General features: G+C 42.7%; 2 protein-coding genes across 5 annotated transcripts; one reads left to right on the top strand and one right to left on the bottom strand.

The window, feature by feature from the left end:
* Positions 1–334: 334 nt before the first annotated feature.
* nxph2b (neurexophilin 2b) lies at positions 335–4125 on the top strand. The gene is made up of 3 exons (XM_027018308.3): positions 335–638; positions 820–932; positions 3246–4125. Exons 2-3 carry the CDS (start codon positions 888–890, stop codon positions 3954–3956), a joined length of 756 nt encoding a protein of 251 aa, XP_026874109.1. The 5' UTR covers positions 335–638; positions 820–887; the 3' UTR covers positions 3957–4125.
* A 1485-nt stretch (positions 4126–5610) lies between these two features.
* Positions 5611–13801, bottom strand: spoplb (speckle type BTB/POZ protein like b). 4 transcript variants are annotated; one of them, XM_027018342.3, is made up of 13 exons: positions 13586–13801; positions 11321–11435; positions 9812–9848; positions 9446–9564; positions 9170–9291; positions 8876–9027; positions 8637–8764; positions 7820–7997; positions 7655–7710; positions 7401–7523; positions 7139–7281; positions 6828–6881; positions 5611–6731 (listed from the first exon to the last, which is right to left on the bottom strand). In XM_027018342.3, the coding sequence occupies exons 4-13, from the start codon at positions 9521–9523 to the stop codon at positions 6587–6589; spliced, it is 1179 nt and encodes a 392-aa protein (XP_026874143.1). In that variant the 5' UTR covers positions 9524–9564; positions 9812–9848; positions 11321–11435; positions 13586–13801; the 3' UTR covers positions 5611–6586. The 4 variants fall into 4 exon arrangements, with proteins under 4 accessions (XP_026874143.1, XP_026874141.1, XP_026874142.1 ...); XM_027018340.3 differs by having other exon boundaries at positions 9812–9944; XM_027018341.3 differs by having other exon boundaries at positions 9446–9614; positions 9812–9944.
* Between the last annotated feature and the right edge of the window lie 6345 nt (positions 13802–20146).

Raw genomic sequence — 20146 nt, forward strand, 5'->3', positions numbered from 1 at the left:
TGGAAAGCTGGACCTGCACATACTGCATGTGGCAAATACATGTACTGTTGTTTATTAACGTGTGCTTACAGCATAATTTCAGACTAGACATGTAACATTAGGAAAGCAACGATCTTAGTCAAAATGCCTGTTATTTTCTTCGAGAGATTATTTTGCCTTTGTGTGTGTGCGCCCGCGCTACTAAACATCTTACTGGTTGTTAATTGAAGGAGATTTTAGTGATTTTTTAAAAAGTTTGGCGAGGGCGACGAAGCGAGTTTGCCGCGTCCTCGCTCGTCATTGGTCCGACCGGCAGAGGCACGCGCTGTCAAAACGGGAGCGCACGCGCCGGCGCGTCAGCTGCCGAGACCCACGGGAGCAGCGCGCGTCTGCCCCGCGGACATCTGCCCCGGGAGTCGGGTTAAGGGTTGGCACTGCGAGCCCAAGGACCGCTGCAGGGGGTTTGGACCGCGCCGTGATCCAGAAGGCGCCGGCATCGTCCTTACGGGGACACGCGGCAGGTCTTTACCGGTCCGTGCGGTCTGGTGTCATCCTGAGCTCGTATTCCTGCGCGCGCCTTGCGATTAGCGCTTTTTACGCAGCAAAAGAGGAGATGCCGTCCGCGGACAGCTGTGAGGAAGCAAGCCTTCACGTGGACTGTGAGTTAAACCCTGACTCCACGCTACCTGCACACATGGTGCTTTAACGTAGCCTAGTTCTAGCGACGTTTAACAACGTTTTAATGTCGTACTTTCTTTTGCTTTAACGGTAATTTACTACTCTGTCTTGCTAAATTAACTCAACACTTAACATGTTGCGCTAAATACGTTTTCTTTGCAGACTGAGGCAGTGCAGACTTACCCCAGGACCTATGTTTTAATACCTGCTTTAAAGTCCAAAGTGCAAAGATGACGAACCGACACTCGGCTATGCTTGTATTGTGCTTACACATGGTGAGTCTTCTTAAATAAGTGTGAGAACTAACGTGGAGAAATTGTGTAATGCGGTCCCGGATCTCACCTCTGGGTTGTGGCACGAATCAATAGAAGAAACGCTAAAAATGTATTTTTAAATTAATCTGTAATAGCAAATATAATTTAAAGACATTTATTTATTTGTGGTTTCTATGTTTAATAATGCAAACATGTTAAACCGAGTAGTGACAATTTAATAGAAGCATCCTACATGCCTTTAGGCCATGCTATTAATTAATCAATTAATCAGGGGCGTTTCAAATGTTTCCTGAAGTGCTTTATAAAGGATGCATACGGTCGGCTTTCTAAACGCAGGTCAATACCGACTAAGAGGTGCTTTCATTGAATCTTTACTGTCAGTTACTTCAGGCACTGTGTGCGGACGTGTGTGGAACACTGGCCCCCAGTGTGGAGCAGAGATGAAACGGAACAGATAGCGCCTAATTGAGCCGCAGGCTGCAGCGCCGTGTCGCGTTTCCCCGGCGCACCGTATAATCCGTCTCCCGCTGAATTCTTAATTCCAAGTTATTTCTCGCATGAGAGGCAAGAGTGTGCTGTTATTTTTAAATAAGAATTCAAAATGCCACAAATTGGCTTTGGGAGGCCGGTGCGCAGGAAAAGCCTTTAACCCCCAAACCAGTTTAATTCCAAATGAGAATTCTTATAATGGGCTGGCCTTAACCCCTCCTGCAGGGACTCGGCTTTGCCTGCTCCTACTCCCTCCGGTTTATTGTGCCTTAACCCCCTCCCTTAGATTGTAATAAAACGTGTTTACCCTGGATTAGGTGCAGGTCTCAAATCCCAAGATTTCTGCAAATACCACAAGATTTATTGATTTGGATTTATGTATGTTATTTTTCATAGAAGGGCTTATGCCGTCAAATAATCTTTCATCACATTTTTGTAATTTCTGTTCCTTTTTGCCACAAATTAAATCCGATATTTGATTAGTGGCAAATCAGAACACAACACACACACACACACACACACACACACATATATGTATATATATATATATAATTTATATAAAATTTGATTAGATTTTTTTTTTTGGTGTGTGTGTGGTAATATCACAAAGATGGTGTTTCTTTAGAGGGTCACCTTTTAGTACCATGCAAAATTCTTTATATGTAAATCTGAAATTAAACAATGGTTATATGGACACACTGAGAGGAATTTCACCTCCCCTAAGTTCTGTGGATGCAAATCTCACCACTGATTCAGATCTAAATTCTACACGTAGCATTACCAGTAACACTAACAGCATCCAGTCTCAAACACTGGCAGTAACACTAGCAGTAACCGGTGTTGCTGCCTTAGTAAATGCTCGGTAGTGAACACCACTCCTGAATCACTCTTCCATGACTGTGCTTTCCGTGAGCTTTTCAGAGGGGCTACGATTGCTTTGTGCATTGTAATGCCTATATAAAACGAGTGTGAGTGGATACACATTGTTAATCTCTCACAAGCTTTGTGTGAGAATGTTGTACTTGGTGATAGCTACTCATGACTGTCACTGTCCTTACAACTGGTATCCTGGTTTCCGGTGCATTGCACAGGAATTTTGAAGCCTTATGAAATTTGCACATAAAAAAATGGTGATACTGTCCATCATGTAAACTGTGAGAGTTTAGGAAGCAGCTGAGAGAGGGTCCTGGTATGGAACCGTGTCTGTCTTTTCATCCAATGTTTTGCTCTGTAGGATTTGTTAATATTTTACTGGTTTGTACACTGTGGTCACAGACTTAATTTTATTCCAAGGTGATTCTTGTAAATCTGAAACAGGACATTTTGGCTATAAGCTTTGTTGAGCTGCACACACGTTACGGTGTTTGGGACACAATCTGGTGAGTGTTGCTGATCTTTCTCTGCAGGAGACCGAGCTCATGTGGGGAGCTCAGACAGGAGACTTTACATCTCATTTGCATCATATGAAACATCACTGTCTGTTACAGAGAGTTCCTCATGCCAGCTTTCATTTTAGTGGATTAGCTGGGTCTATCATCTTTAATTGTACTTTTACACTGAAACATGAGTCTGTCTCTTTTTTCAGCACACACACACACACACAAAATAGCAAGCTGTGCCTGTAATTCACTTCTGCTCATACATGGTCATATTTCTGGTGTTAATAGTTAATAGGTTAATAGTAGACATTCTTATTACCATAGTTTTTACACAGTTGTTTTCACTACCATCTTTTTTGACATTGATGTTAATTGGCAGAAGAACATGCAGAACTCTGTTAGCCCCTGTGATCACAGCACTCTTCTCTGGTTTATGGGTCTAAAGGTGGTGTATGGCACTGAGCCCAGAGCGGCGTGGGGACCGCTGGGATGGAGGGAGGGTGATGAGAACAGCAACGGACCCCAGCACGGGCCCCGCCCACATTCCGCCAAACTGCCCCGCCTCTTTGCTGCCCCGCACCTTGCTGTGCAGGACACCTGGGCCTGGCTGACCAACCGCACAGGAGGAGAGGAGGCCCTGGCCCGCGTCAAACGCCGGCCAATCGTCAAGACGGGCAAGTTCAAGAAGATGTTCGGCTGGGGCGACTTCCACTCCAATATCAAGACCCTCAAATTCAACCTGCAAATCACAGGCAAGATCGTCGACCACGGGAACGGGTCCTTCAGCGTGTACTTCCGTCACAACTCCACCGGCTTGGGCAACGTGTCCGTGAGCCTGGTGCCACCTTCCAAGATGGTCAACTTCGGTGTCACCCAGCAGGAAGTGCTGGAGATCCCCAAGGATGGCAAGACCTTCAGCTGTGAGGTGGAGTACGAGAAGACTGACCGCAGCAAGCGAACATCATTCTGCAACCATGGCTCCAACAAGGTGTGCTTCCAGGAGCAGACACAGAGCCACGTCTCTTGGCTCTGCTACAAGCCCTTCAAGGTCATCTGCATCTACATAGACTTCTTCAGCGCTGACTACAAACTGGTCCAGAAGGTGTGCCCGGACTACAATTACCACAGCGACATGCCCTACACATCCATGGGATAGCGCTATCCAGATTGCGCAAGATCAAATGTCTGAGTTGCAGAATTTGCATTTACCTCGTTACCTTTTTCTGCAGCGGCCAGGCAGGAGAGAGCAAGGCAACTGCTGGAAGCCCTTGGGGTTTGATTCCTGTTTTCTTGCCCCCTTTACTCTGTTAATGCCTGTGCAGCAGTTCAAGTCATGGGGGGGGGGGAGGGGGGAGGGGGGGGGGGGCCCTTCTTAGCTAAATGAGAAAAGTGGCTGCACATACTCCATATTAGCCATTTAACATCCATGTTACTAGTTTTGCACGTTCTAACAATTCTATAATGCTGGAATAGCATTTGTAAATTTGACTGTAAATAAGGTGGAATTTGAAAGCATCATTTCATCTGTGAGCTGCTCACAAGGTTCAGTGATGTCATGAGTGTAATGTTTTAAGTGGTACACCGTTTACATCATGTGTGTGTGCCACAAATCAATAGTGGCTAAGTTCTCCGTTACCAGTTGAGATTTAGAAAAACAAGCCCATGTTCTTGCTGTCTTTTGTGAGGTTCTAGTTTTCATGCCTTGTGGATGTTTTCCTGTTTATGGCAACAAAGCAGGCTATGACAACGTGGAGTTTTAAAACTGTAATGCATTCTCCCATCTCCTAGAATTATTCTGTACCGTTCGTTTTGATCATTAAAGTAAAAAAACAGCAACAAAAAAAACAAAAAACAAAAAAAACCCCACAAGATGGCAAAACCACCTAAGCAGTAACTGCGCTCACTGACATTTCACACAGTTCTGCTTGATTAGACTTGAAGTTAAGATAGTTCAAATTGAAATAAAAATTGTGGCAGGACTGCGGAAATGCAAAGACTTTCAGCTGCTAATATGGTCATGACTCCCCTACAAGATGACATGGAAAATAGGCATGAACAGTATATCTGAAGTACCAGATATGAAACTGATACCAAGGCATTATTTCCACTTACTGTAATGGTCCAGTCTGCTGAGCTTCATGATGTACACTGGCACTTCCTGCATTTTGTTGTTGTTATAACATCTACAAGAATTAAATGTGCACTAAGCTGTAGCTTTGCGCTGCCTGTTATGTGTAGAATGCCGTTAAGTCCTGCACATTCAGCTGCACACCACAGTTCCAAAGCTCCAGCATACAGTGGTTATGTCCCAGGACTACAGGGAGTGTGGAGCTTCGATACAGGCAACAGAAGAATTCATTTAGTCTGTTTTCATGTTGATATAATTGCATTAGCACCAAATATGCTGCATGTCTAACTGGTCCTGTGTTACATACGGCTGTGTGTGTATTGCACAGCTGGATCACAGTGAAGCACTGATTCATAATGAGCACTTCAAACACAGATAGTTGCTCAGGGTTTGGGCTTTTGCCTCTTCAATCAGATCTTAAGTGAGTTCTGAAGGTTTAGAACAGAAAGCCACCCTTAAATATACCTAAACAGAACTTGCTTGGGATCAAGTATCAAATGCTCCAGATTCACCGTTATGATTCACATTTTTGCAACGACACTTTCACTAGTTTAACACATTGTATTTCTAACATTCTTTGTCTTTAAGCTGCTGTGATGACTATATTAAAAACGGACTAAATGCTATTTTAGACTTTAGTAAATGTAACTTCTTAGTGTTTTTGAGAAACAGGCAAAACCGGTGCTTTTTCCATTTTAATTTCAAAGCAATAAACCAAAAGTACTTCTCATCCACAATACAGTTTCCAAACACAAAAAAATCTGCCATTTGAGTAGAGTAAGCAAAGCTGCTAATAATTGAAAATAAACTCCTTACAACTAAAATCAAAAATAAGTCTGTGTGAAAAGGAAAAATGTTTTGTAAACAATATGGTAAACAAATCTTCATATTTACCCAATAGTTAAGTAGGTGCAAAATATCAACATTTTCAGTTCTGTTTTTCATGTAATACTCATATTTATACTCAGAAAGAATGCATCACATTTGACCAAGTATTCTAATACAGAATCTCAGTTAATACATATGCCCATATTTAATGATGTTAGACATTACTAGGAAACATTTTTGCCAACAACATGGGCAACACCACCATTTTAAAAAGTGTCAATGTGGAAATGATTTTGCACTTGACATGTGGATGTGTTCACACTTTTCCTTTTCTTTCACACTTTTTTAAAATTTTTTTGAAATGTCAAATCACAGATAGGGCTCAACATCTTGCTTTTTCAGCTAATGTTCCCCTGTTGAAAACACTTAACAGACAGGGTCCTAAACATCACCTTAAAACTACTGCGTTCCGGGAGAGTTAGTGCAATCTGGGCCGGCCTGGGTAGAGGCGCAACAGGCACACGGTCGCGCGGAGAGACACCACAGCAGGGGGAGGGGGCCACGGATGTCCTTTAAGGCCATTTCTCATTTGACACGTCGCTGAGCAGAGCTCCGGGAGCCCAGAGTGAAGCTGGCTGGGAGGCAGCCATTTTGAAGGCGGTTCCTTCTTCCTCTGCAGTGAGCAAAGGGCACTGTAGGCCAGTGCCGTCTTCCAACGGCGCTCTGGAGAGGAAGCAGGAGCAGGGCAGAGGATATGAAGGGAGGGTGGACAGAGTGGGGTGGGCGCCTCCACAGGCGGCGTGTCTTTATGAAGTCCGTAAGGGCGGAGGTCAGGACTGCTTTAGCCGTTTTCTGGGCAGGCCGAACGGAGGACACTGTGCTGAGGCGAGGGCACGGAAGGCCTCAGCCACTAGGTGAGGATGGGACTGGATCATAGCCTTCCAGCCAGCTGTCTCCATAATGTCTGCTGCATGACTAGGGGCAATAAGAGCAATGGAGCAAGTGACTAGAGAGTATTCTACTGAATGTTTTCTGACCTGTAGAGAGGCAGTAGAACACTGGCATACGTACTTGCTATTCCAGTTTTTCCCATCTTTACAGCCCAACTGTCTGAAAACACTGCATCTGAGGAGGAAACAAGCACAGTGTTTGTAGCGTTTCTCTGCTATATACAGCAGGTGCACAGAACAAGTTCATGCATCAGGGGTCAGTCACCTTCCTTCACCGAGTGAAATCCATCTGCATGCATTTGCACCTTGTTCTTTACCACATGTTAATTTCTGTGTGCGCGCGCACGAGTGTGTTAAAATCTGTATGTGTGCGCGTGCAAGTGTATTAATGTGAGAAAATGAGGAGGAGAGACATGGAATCTTCATGCTTGCCTGTTAATGAAATCTATGGCTTGTGCTTTGAGTTGTTCTGCGCTATGAAGGTCTGCTAGAATGAGAATATCAGCCACATTCTCCACAGACAGGCTGTTACACAAAGCCTCCTCACACATCACCTTCAGTCTCTCCAGAGCATACTGCACAAAGCAAGACAGAAAACTCATCAAGGGACGAGACTCATTTACTACAGAAGACTGTGCACTAACTGCTAATTCATTTACAGTCGCTGCTGGTGCAGTGTTGCCTCTAGTCTCACCTTGTCTGCTGCAGCTAACAGGTTATCGGCCATTTTCTCCAGGTTAGGAGCTTTGCCTGTATAGATGAAGACCATCATTTCCCTGAACACATCCGGTTCAACGTCACTGATGTCCACGCGGTTCTGGTGATTGTGATGGGGGGTGGGGTGGGGGTCAACCCAGAAAAAAAAATTAAAAAAAATGTACAGAACATAAGTGCTCCCGCGGTGACTTTATACACAAAACATCTCGTCAAAACCATTTCCTTCCCTACCTTTTTACTTTCTTCCATTTTGTGTTCAAACATGGCGTTGAATACTGGTGACCTTGCTACAAACACAAACATGAAGGTGTTACCACGGGCAAAGAGACACAAACAGTCCCAGAGCATCATCAAACCCAGCGTGCTCCCTCAGACATCTAGGGTCAAGAGCCACACCTGCCAGGATGGACTTGTGCGCTTTGAACTCCTGTCCTCCCACAAACAGGCTGCAGTCGGTGAACCTGGAACCCTCCCACAGGTTGCCCAAGTCGTCGGCCAGCTGACACTCAGGTACCTTCAGCATGTTCATGTTGGACTGGCCCGAGATGTTCACAGAGTCCTGCACCACGCTCACCTGCAGGGATTCAGAGCACCAGGCAGGGGGGAATTCCAATAATTCCTCCAAAAGGCCCAACTGGGAATTGCAGGATCTGTACCACAAACATCCTGACACCAGCTATTAGTTTACCAAGAAAGATTTGTTTAACCAAACTGGCAAAGCTAGCTGCCATAACTCCTGACTGAAGCTTTAAGGTAGAACTGGTACAACTGAGGATTTAGGAGAGATACCTCTTTATTCAAACTTGACAGAGAGCAGATCTGTTCTATGCCATCTTCTCTGTTTAAGAGAAAATCTGTTCTACACGATCAGCCATTCATTCAAAATACCACATATTAGAAACAGCCCATAGCTGTACTGTTAACATTTTTTTATAGGGCATAAGGTGCCCTACAGTGTACTTGGTGGTATTCTGAGATCAGAATATCGACATCAATACATTTGGTCAGCAGTGGTTCTGTGCCCAGGACCTGACCAATCATGAAGTGTTTATCTGTTGTCATACTTCTCACCAACCTCTAAAGTGCCTCTCACTGTACACTTATAACGTGACCCTGTAGTACAGCTATACTACATTAAAGTAACCAGTGCACACAGATGTAATGTAGAAGTGTATAATCAAATGGCTGGGTGAGTCTGACTTAGACACAGTACCTCACAAAAGAGAGTAAGCTTGTCATCTGGTAAAAGTCCATTTGCTTCATCAAGCAAGAAGTCACGTCTAATGAACTTTTTGAAGCCCCAGTCCTTACCCTGGACAAAGCGATAGGCTCTTTGGCTTTCTGTAAGGGAGGGACAAAACACAAACTAACAGTAACTACCCTACTTTTTCCAAGGCATAGTCAATTAAGTGGATTATTTTATTTTAGTTATTTATTTTTGCAAGCGCTCACCCATGGCTTTAGTTTCTTCTCTTTTGGCGTTCAGTAGGGAGAACTTGAACTTTGCTCGTACTTCACTTTTTGGACAGTTGACGAGCAGTAAGTAGAGGGACAGATAATCTTTACTCTCATCATCAAGTCCCTTTGGATTCACTCTTAAACACCTACAGAGGAAAAAAGTTGCATGTGGACTGAGGAGGAGGTCATAACATCTCCTCTGGCTTGGCCCAGCTGTCACGAGGCACGTTTTGTAAACAGGTATTAAGGTTATGAGGTATCTTTGAGTGAATTTAGAGTTAAACTCACCACTTCATCTTGTCATTGGGACCAGAGGAGAAGGTAGAGCTCTTCAGAACCTCGCCCATCTCCTCTCGACAGAAACTGAAGTTGTTTATTGTCCACATGTAGGAGAACTTTACTACTTTAACCTGTCAGATAACCAAAAGAAGCAACTGTTAGCCCTTAAAACTTGAACAGATTGAAATCTTAACACAAGCTACAATTTTGACTTTTGTGCCCATTTGTGCATACTACAAACAAAGCCAAGCCATCCCTCAGGAATGATCTTTAATGCTCTCTCACCTGTGTGTAACACCAGCTCTCTGCCACAGGTCCTGATGTCATTTCCCCCGGCGGAGGGGGTGTTGGGACCCGTGACATGGCCAGCTTTAGCCCCTCTGACCTTCCTAATGATGCTTGACCTATGCAGGTTAAACCGTTACGTGTTTCAGCCTCTCACATTCTACTGGAACTGACAATAAGAAGGTGAAAATGTATAAAACTATCAATTTTGCCTTCATGTTTTAAAAGTAAAAGCAACTGGTTTATTATAGTTAAAAAACATATTAGGCAGGCTATTAAATAATAAGACATCAGTCTAGGTCTTGTGTCTCAAAGCTACTGTGAGCAGCTGGTGATTAAGCGGTATTAAAAGTGTTCAACTCTTACCTTGACTGTGGAAGAAAGCAGGCGGCTCATGCCATACCTAACAGCACAACAGTAAAACACAGGTCTCTACAGAGCGATCAGACACAGCTCTAACACTGCATATTGATATCAGACTCCTCAGAGCCCATCATTGCTAAACAGGGAGGGAGGGAGAGAGAGAGAGAGAGAGGGAGGGAATTACAAATAAATCAATAGTTTTGGCATTTTTCAGCAGTACTTGCTTGAAAACCCCAAGCAATAGAGACTGAGCACTTACTTTCAACCTAAAATGATTTTAGTTGCCACAACACAGATCTGGTTATTTCTGTGTACACCGCAATCTGCAGCTACAGAATTACTGTTGATTTTGCTTCACAGCAATGTTTAACTAAAAGTCTAATGATTACCAACTTAAAAACAAGAAAAGAATATACATAAACTATTAAACCCCAAGAACTATGCTTTGCCACAGATGTCCCTGTGCAAACATTTAAATGCAAGGACTATAAAAACCAGCACGTCTATTAATAGAATGATCTTACACCTTTGAAAAGTGCACCAGGTGTTCACAACACTATATTGCTTAATTTACAACTGACTAGACATGATCATCTGAATCAAAACTGTAATCATACATTTGTGGTTACCTTAATGATTATTTATTTTCTATTAATAATCATCTACTTGAAGCACGCCTCATCAGATATGCAGGGAGCCTTCCACATCTGTTCAGTCACCTACCACCACGGCACAAGCCTCCACCGTGCTACTATACAGTTGACCCACAGGGTTGATTATCGATTAGCGTACCAATGAGTGCAACAGTGAAATTTGGCAATATGTCCACTTTTGCCGACCTCTCCCACACAAGGCACTGCCATTGGACACACTGCTTGTAGTTTATTTACCAGTTATATATTATAATCTTATACCAGAATGCAGAGTGTGATGTGGAGGCTTATAGAGGCACTAATTAAAAAAACAGGCACTATCCTTGTTTTATTTGCAATAATGCCAATGATGGTGCAGGTAACCCATATACGCCACTGAGCTCTAGAGGTCTGGCTATTGATGTCATTACATGGGTTTACTGCTCAGCTTCTTGACCAACTGTCAGTAAATTGAAACATTTGTTTCAACTTGTATTGCTGGGTTTTTTTGTATCATCAATTATAATGAATGAAGAAATCATTTAAAGTAAGAAACTTTCATACAGTAGATTACAGAATTTATTACAAGGATAGCCCCTTGAGATGTAACATCTCATTTTCAAGAGTCCAAAATCTTAACAGAAGACATTTTCTCAGAGCTCAAGACATTTCTAAGGAATGGAGATATGTCTACACCAAGTAGTCTGCATACACAAAATCAGTGTAAAAAAATTATGCTGCATTAAACAATGCTTATAATGCAAGAAATTAACTTATAAATAATGACTCATGATGCCAGGCCTAGACAAATAAACAAATAAAATAAAGAATGAACACATTACTAGATATATAAAAACAACGCTTTTCTGCATTTACTCACATTTGGTGTACTGAATCTACTTAGAAGAGGTAACTCATTGAGGACTTCCAGAACCAAGTGCTTGGCAGTCTGCAGATTCCGTGGGACGTCACTGCCAATACAGCGCGATTAAACCCTGGTAAGATATATAATGCATGTTAACTTAAAATATTTATTGGAGTGTCTCAGGCTTACATTAGGCCAAAGTACATGAACTCCCGGCATCTTAATATTAACAAACACAGACACATATATAGATAACATCCATTTCTAGAGGAAGAGTGCTTCAAACTCCACTTCTGACTTAGGACTAACTACAACTGTTGTGAGTCATGTTAAAGTGTGTTCTTTTTTCTAGGCCCTAAAATATTTACTCCCACACACTGAGGTGGGAGAAAGCAAAAGCTAAAAGGGTAATTAGTTTGCTGGATTGCATGATACAGAAGTACACTGAACTGGCCTGAAATCAAGCTGTAACTTTATAAAAATCCAGTTTAAAAAAAATAACAAAAACGAAAAATAAAAAAAATCAAAACACACAAAAACCCAAACACCAAGTACAACAGCAAAAAAACCCAACTACAATTCATCAAGTGCACATTTAACTACGCTATTACTTAAAGGAATAGCTTGATGAAAAAGTTATTTGGAGAGAATTGTGGAAAATAGATTTTTTGGACAAACTTCTACATTCAGTTCTCAGAATGATGATGAATATTAATTTCTGAAAATCCACATAGCTAACAAAGTTATAGGCCAAACTGTCTAAGATATTTAGTTTCTGGTCCTCTTGTTTAAGCTTGACATGTTAAGCAATGAAAAATCCCCTCTCAGTAATCATCGTGAACAAAATCCTGTCGTGAACAAGCGCGCATTTACAAAAACAATAACATCATGTGCATGACCCAAATGCACACAGACAGCAGCAACCCCATCACCCTATTTTGTAAAATAGTCCATCACAGAAATGTCTGAAACATGGGTACAAGCGCTCATTACAAAGATTTTGTTGCAGAGGTCAGCTGCCGTTTCATCAGCTGTTGAGGATTAGTGAGAGAAGGCGAAAAAAGGGCAAAGGGCGTTGCTGCTGTCTTAGCAGATCCTGCTGGCTCTTCTGTGCAGGACAGAAGCCAGCAGTGGTGTGAACGCTGATCTGTGTCTGCGTCGCAGAGCGTGATGTAAAAGAACCACATGAATTCTGACCTGATAGTTCTCACTGCAGTCAGATTGTCATGGATTAGAAATGCATCTAGGATCACATACAGAAAACAACATGCAAAAGTGGCATAAACTGATTTGAAAAAAAAAATAGCCCAAATCTTATTATGTCACGCTGCTGGGGAACAAAATCTGATGTGTCTCAATAAATAATTTGGTCCAGTTTTTACTTGCAGTTTGAACTCAGCCTTAATGGGTCACCTAACACAGTAATCAGTTTTAGATCTAAACACAACGCACTGATGTAATACAAACTTTACAGCTAAAATTCGGTAGTTAAAATGTTTTCATACAAATAAGCCGAGAGCAGAAAGGAGAATCAAACTTTAAAGGCAAGGGGCTTGAAGATTGGGGCTTTGTGGAAGTGCGTCTGGCGAGCAAACCACGTACGACTCCCAGATTTCCGTTCACATCTAGTCCATGTCATACCACGACACAATAGTATACCAAATTAGGGTATTAATCGAATGACACTAGCGACATAGCGTGTGAGGCTTGAGACACGGCAGGTCCTGCCAGGTTACGGCGAGTTGAGTACAGCGGCTTGAACAAAATCACCTCCGTCCTGTTGGCCGAGACTCGCAGCTGACGCCAAGTTAACTTTTATGCAGGATGGCAGGTTATCTAACGGCTAACGTTGCTAAATTCACTCATCTCCATGTCAGTTTACGCGGTAAACAAACCCCACTTGCTATAAAAACAAAAGGAAAAACTAAACGATAAGGGCTGTCGTTAACTCGCTGCCCTCCTCACCAGGACGTTTCTGAAGAGGAGAGTTTAAGAGTGGAAACACAGCTAGCTACACGGCTACTCAGCTAGCCTGGCCTACACATCACGCACGGCCCCAAACAAGTGACCAAACGACAACTAAAGCGGCCTAACAAATCTGCTTTCCAGTGAAAGGAAGAACCTGGTACGTATGAAGTCAAACCCCCGCACCTCAGCTGCCCAGGACGCGAGGTTTCCTCAGGACGCACGGCTAGGCTAGGCTAAGCTAGGCTAGGCTAGCTGCCTTTGTGTGGTAGCCAACACATCGCTGCTCAATGAAGACGGAAATCTTTTACAAACCTTTTAGTCACTCTTCACATTAGACAAAGAAAGACTGTGGGAGGGTTTTTTTGACATACAAAATCTTTTTTTCTTAAAAAACGTGTTGAAAGAGGGAACTTTTGGTCCTTTTTTTTTTTTTTTCTTTTTTTTTTTTTTTTTAAGAGAAGGGGCGCTTTCTGCCTTTCAAAACAGGCTCGAGCGCACAGCGGCGTCTACGGTCCTGCTCGAGCGGTGAACTATGCGCATGCGTGTCAGGATGGTCTGAGAACTTCCTCCTGGACGCATCCGTCCAGACAGCTGCAGATCTACCCTAACCGTCCCCACAAATGTGCACTAAATAAAAGAAGCAACAACAACAAAAAGCCTCTTTTAGAGGACATGCATAATGACACTGATCAGCGTAAGTCACCACTCGTGATCGAACCTGACTGACAGGTTATGTGTGTTTAATAAATGCACTTTAGGCCTCCTTCGAGGATTAGCTCTACCCATATCATCACCATATCCCACAAGGTATCAAGGGAGAAAAAGATGCCAGATAGCAGTCACCATTGTACTGGTAATGATTTTCATCTGTCTGAGAGATTTAATAAATGGCTTCTAAAGGCAATGAAAGATATACTACAGGATAATAGAACTAACCAATACAGGCCTGAATTGCTTTAAAAGATATATTATTTTTGAAATATTATATATTATTGCTGAAAGACAGTGTCATATGGACTGAACAGTTATTTGACTACTTTATTTGCATGACAAAAGTTTCAATTTATTGTACTGCTCTGCATAATATGGAATATCATTGTACAATATTAAAGTTTGAGGATTATACATTTACTGATAAAGTATGATTTGCGTAAATGCATTGCACAAGATTATTATCAGCCACAGTTGATTAAAATACATTTAGTTACATCGGTTAAACCAACAACATTATTATTTTGCATTTTACATTTTATTATAGAAAATAAGACACCTTTTTGTTCTGCTATTTTGTTTGCTTGGATAATTATGGCTGGATCGGGAGGTTCATTATGATGATGGTGTGTGTGTGTGTGTGTGTGTGTGTGTGTGTGTGTGAGTGTGTGTGTGTTTGTGTGTGTGAGAGACTCCGGTGAAGTTTCAGTTCTCAGCTGAGTTTACCCCTCTGGCTTTGAATAACCCAATTAGCAAATGGGAGTTTTCTGTTGGATAGGGAGGCATCGGCCTTGGGCTTCCTGCAGACTCACGCATCAGTGCGTAATCTTGTTTTTACAATAAAAAGGCTAATGATGTAAACATAACCCTAAATATGAAAGTTTGAAGGTTTCATTAGCAGACAGTTCCACCTAGATGTTTATTTCCAGTTGTAGAATAATGTAAACCACTTGCTGTGGTGTCATTGATGTATTTGCAATAGAAAATGCATTTACGAAAGTCTGTTCATTCTGCAAATTTGCATGTATGAGTCTAATGAGAACAAGCATGTTTCCCTGTGTCTGGAAAACATTTTCTTACAATAATATTACCCATTATCTGACAGAAACAAAATAGCTTCAGCTTAACACCAGCCAGTGAGCAGCTCCCCTAGTGTCTTCACTGTTAAGTACTGCAGAGCTCCCGAACAGTAATAATTATCAGTCTTAATTAACTTCATTGTTCGAGTTCAGGCGTCTAATCTGGGAAATGGTAATGAGTTTTAAAACCTTTGGCGACATACAACAAGAGAGAAGGTGGAAAGAGTGAATGTGTTGTGTCTTTGTATGTATGTGTGTGCATGTGTACAAGACATAAGAGAGAATGCAGGTCTGGAAACAGCTTTTAAATTTATATTTACTCTCCCTCTTCCTCCTTGCACAAGGTCACATCTGTGATACCATTACTTCTCTAAGAGTTGAATAAACTGAATGAATAAAACTGATCATGCATAATCCCTAACCTTGAGTTTGTGTGTCTCTATACGTGTGACTGAGGGACCAAGGGAGATGGTGTCTGTGTGTGTGTGTGTGTGTGATTGTATGTGTAATCTTATTACACAGAACATGGCATTGGGTGTGTGTGCAGCAGAAACCTGCACTGGGTGGAAGTGAGAGCTAAAAGCTGACTGATAATCCTACCCTGAGCAGGTCTCTCTGCTAGTCAGGATAAGATGGTACCACATCACTGATGGCCCTGCAGAAAGAAAACGAAAGCCATCAAGACTTTGTAATATGCCACATATAAGTGCACATTAAACCTCAGCGGTTTATTTAGTCTGACTGTTGTTAAATAGCAAAACCAAATGTTTATTTAGGGTTTATGATAGACAGACCTGAGTGAGTATAGGTCACGGCAAAGTTCAAGTGTTCTTGAAGCAGTCCTGCTATATGTCCATGGTTGATTTATACTGACTTTCCAAAGGTGTGATGATGCCTGGGGTCCATTACAGAAGCCTTAAGGATGTTGACTACAATATGCACTAGTGCAGACGTTACATAGTCTAGTGCTTTGTTTGTTGTCCTAAATAAAGTAAAAAAAAAAAACCACTGGCCTAGGAGTGGAACAGAAATACATACATACGCTATACTGCCAAAAGTTTTCATTAATCTGCCTTCGCATGTGTATGAACTTGAGTGACATCGCAATCTTTATCCATAGGGTTTAATATAATGTTGGCCCATCCTTTGCAGCTATAACAGCTTCAACTCTTCCGGAAAGGCTTTCCACAGGGTTTAGGAGTGTGTTTATGGGAATTTTTGACCATTCTTCCAGAAGCGCATTTGTGAGGTCAGACACTGATGTTGGATGAGAAGGCCTTGCTCAAAGTCTCTGCACCAATTAATCCCAAAGGTGTTCTGTCGGGTTGAGGTCAGGACTCTGTGTAGGCCAGTCAAGTTCTTCCACACCAAACTCTCTCATCCACATCTTTATGGACCTTGCTTTGTGCACTGGTGCACTGTCATGTTGGAAGAGGAAGGGGACATCCCCAAACTGTTCCCACAAAGTTGGGAGCATGAAATTGTCCAAAATCTCTTGGTATGCTGAAGCATTAGCAGTTCCTTTCACTGGAACTAAGGAGCCGAGCCCAACTCCTGAAAAACAACCCCACACCACAAACCCCCCCCCCCACCACCAAACTTTACACTTGGCACAATGCAGTCAGACAAGTACCAGCAAACCCAGACTCGTCCAACGGATTGCCAGACAGAGAAGTGTGAATCGTCACTCCAGAGAACGTCTCCACTGGTCTAGAGTCCAGTGCTTTACACCACTGCATCCGACGCTTTGCATTGCGCTTGGTGATGTAAGGCATGGATGCAGCTGCTCAGCCATGGAAACCTATTCCATGAAGCTCTCTACACAGTGTTCTTGAGATAATCTGAAGGCCACATAAAGTTTGGTGGTCTGTACCGATTGACTCTGCAGAACGTCAGTGACTTCTGCGCACTACGTGTCTCAGCATCCACTGACCCTGCTCTGTCATTTTACGTGGCCTACCACTTCCTGCCTGAGTTGTTGTCATTCCAAATCACCTCCACTTTGTTATAATATCACTTGACTGTTGACAGTGGAATATTTAGTAGTGAGGAGATTTCATGACTGGACTTGTTGCACAGGTGGCATCATATCACGATACCACGCTGGAATTCACTGAGCTCCTGAGAGCCCATTCTTTCTCAAATGTTTGTAGAAGCAGTCTGCATACCTTGGTGCTTCGCTTTATACACCTGTGGCCATGGAAGTGATTGGAACACCTGAATTCAATGATTTGGCTGTGTGAGTGAATACTTTTAGCAATATAGTGTGTGTATATATATATATACATATATATAATTAAACATCTACTTTTTCATATATAAACTGGCTCCTCCTACTACTAATTCTGAAGCACTTTGCTTGCTCAGCTGATGAAAGACATCTGTCTGAAACATTGTTTCTCTGTGTAGTTTGCTACAATTTTGAATATCTATCTGTCTATCTATCTGTAGAGAGAGAAAATTGAGAGATACAGAGTGATATAGAGAAAGAAAGATTGATACAGAGAGGGAGGGAGAGAGATGGAGGGAGGGAGAGAGCCTTTGAAGTCTGTCTGTCTCACCCTTCAGGACAGAACTCTGGCAGACTACCCATTTATCAACACAAGCACAAAGCTTGGAGATCCTTGGTTGGTATGATTAATTAAGAAGAATTAATTGAAATACACCAACCACACATTATTCAAAGAGCATACTCTTTTGAAGTCAGTCAGCATTTAGCTATTAATGATAAGGCAACTGAGAAAATATATACATGTCCTGTACTAAACCCTCCTGTCTGTTTCCCAAGAAACAGCCTTCATCTGAATTTTACCACCTTAAGACACTCCCGTTAAAAACTCCGCACACCCACTCCCTCCCCTCTCCCGCTGCTTGTCAGAAGAAAGGACTGCGGCATCATTCATGAGGAAAAGAGAGAAATGTGAGGAGGAGATTCAGCCAGGAGGTGCGTGTGAATCCGGCGTTCTGAACACGGCGGCGCAGATAACGCGCCTGCATCGCTGTGAAGGCAGCAGTTTGACAGGTCTCTGCTGGTTCCTCTCTTTCATCTCTGAAACTGACAGCAAGGTTTAAAGCCTCTGTTTTATTTATGTCTAAATTTGTGCTTTGTGTTGAAGGAGATGGTAGGAGAGTCGCTCACCAGTTCTTACATATGCACACTCAGAGGACGCGTGGTTGGACGAGGATGAGGGAGTTTCACCACCTCTCTGGGATCTCTCTCACTGTCTAGTCTTAAACTACACAGTCATTTAAGTTAAGCGAATGCTATGGCTAGTGTGCTGTATATGCCTCAGTGCAGTTAAGCTCTAGCACAGAAAGTTCACTGGTGGGCAGAGTGGGGCCTTCAATATGAATAAGAAAATGTGTTTGTGCGTGTGTTTTTGTCTATTTAACTAGACAAAGTGAATTGAGCACGGTCATTTTTCGTACTGGGTAGCACAGCTTATCTCCCTAAATTGGTATTCGCTAAGGCACAGACATCAGAATCTGTCTGTTGGTTGTGATGCTGTAAGTAGTTCCTTTCACAGAGAGGAGAGGTGCACCATACACCTAAGGACATAATGCACAGCGTACTGCAAATTTATGTCTATGTACATATGTGGCTACATATATATATATTTTCCTGAAGACATTGGATGGACAGGATTTGAGCAGAGCCCCAGACAACATTCCCTACTGAAGACTGGTCACACAGACAAGATTCTCTTCTTAAGACTGGTCACACAGACAACATTCCCTACTGAAGACTGGTCACACAGACAAGATTCCCTACTGAAGACTGGTCACACAGACAACATTCACTACTGAAGACTTGTCACACAGACAACATTCCCTACTGAAGACTGGTCACACAGACAACATTCACTATTGAAGACTGGTCACACAGACAACATTCACTACTGAAGACTGGTCACACAGACAACATTCACTACTGAAGACTGGTCACACAGACAAGATTCCCTACTGAAGACTGGTCACACAGACAACATTCACTACTGAAGACTGGTCACACAGACAACATTCCCTACTGAAGACTGGTCACACAGACAACATTCACTACTGAAGACTGGTCACACAGACAACATTCACTACTGAAGACTGGTCACACAGACAACATTCCCTACTGAAGACTGGTCACACAGACAACATTCCCTACTGAAGACTGGTCACACAGACAACATTCACTTCTGAAGACTGGTCACACAGACAACATTCCCTACTGAAGACTGGTCACACAGACAACATTCACTACTGAAGACTGGTCACACAGACAACATTCTCTTCTTAAGACTGGTCACACAGACAACATTCCCTACTGAAGACTGGTCACACAGACAACATTCCCTACTGAAGACTGGTCACACAGACAACATTCACTACTGAAGACTTGTCACACAGACAACATTCACTACTGAAGACTGGTCACACAGACAACATTCACTATTGAAGACTGGTCACACAGACAACATTCACTACTGAAGACTGGTCACACAGACAACATTCACTACTGAAGACTGGTCACACAGACAAGATTCCCTACTGAAGACTGGTCACACAGACAACATTCACTACTGAAGACTGGTCACACAGACAACATTCCCTACTGAAGACTGGTCACACAGACAACATTCACTACTGAAGACTGGTCACACAGACAACATTCACTACTGAAGACTGGTCACACAGACAACATTCCCTACTGAAGACTGGTCACACAGACAACATTCCCTACTGAAGACTGGTCACACAGACAACATTCACTTCTGAAGACTGGTCACACAGACAACATTCCCTACTGAAGACTGGTCACACAGACAACATTCACTACTGAAGACTGGTCACACAGACAACATTCACTTCTGAAGACTGGTCACACAGACAACATTCACTTCTGAAGACTGGTCACACAGACAACATTCCCTACTGAAGACTGGTCACACAGACAACATTCACTACTGAAGACTGGTCACACAGACAACATTCACTACTGAAGACTGGTCACACAGACAACATTCCCTACTGAAGACTGGTCACACAGACAACATTCACTACTGAAGACTGGTCACACAGACAACATTCACTA

Source organism: Electrophorus electricus, chromosome 26, assembly GCF_041902795.1.
Source record: "Electrophorus electricus isolate QZ-2024a chromosome 26, ASM4190279v1, whole genome shotgun sequence".
NCBI classification, from domain to species: Eukaryota; Metazoa; Chordata; class Actinopteri; order Gymnotiformes; family Gymnotidae; genus Electrophorus; species Electrophorus electricus.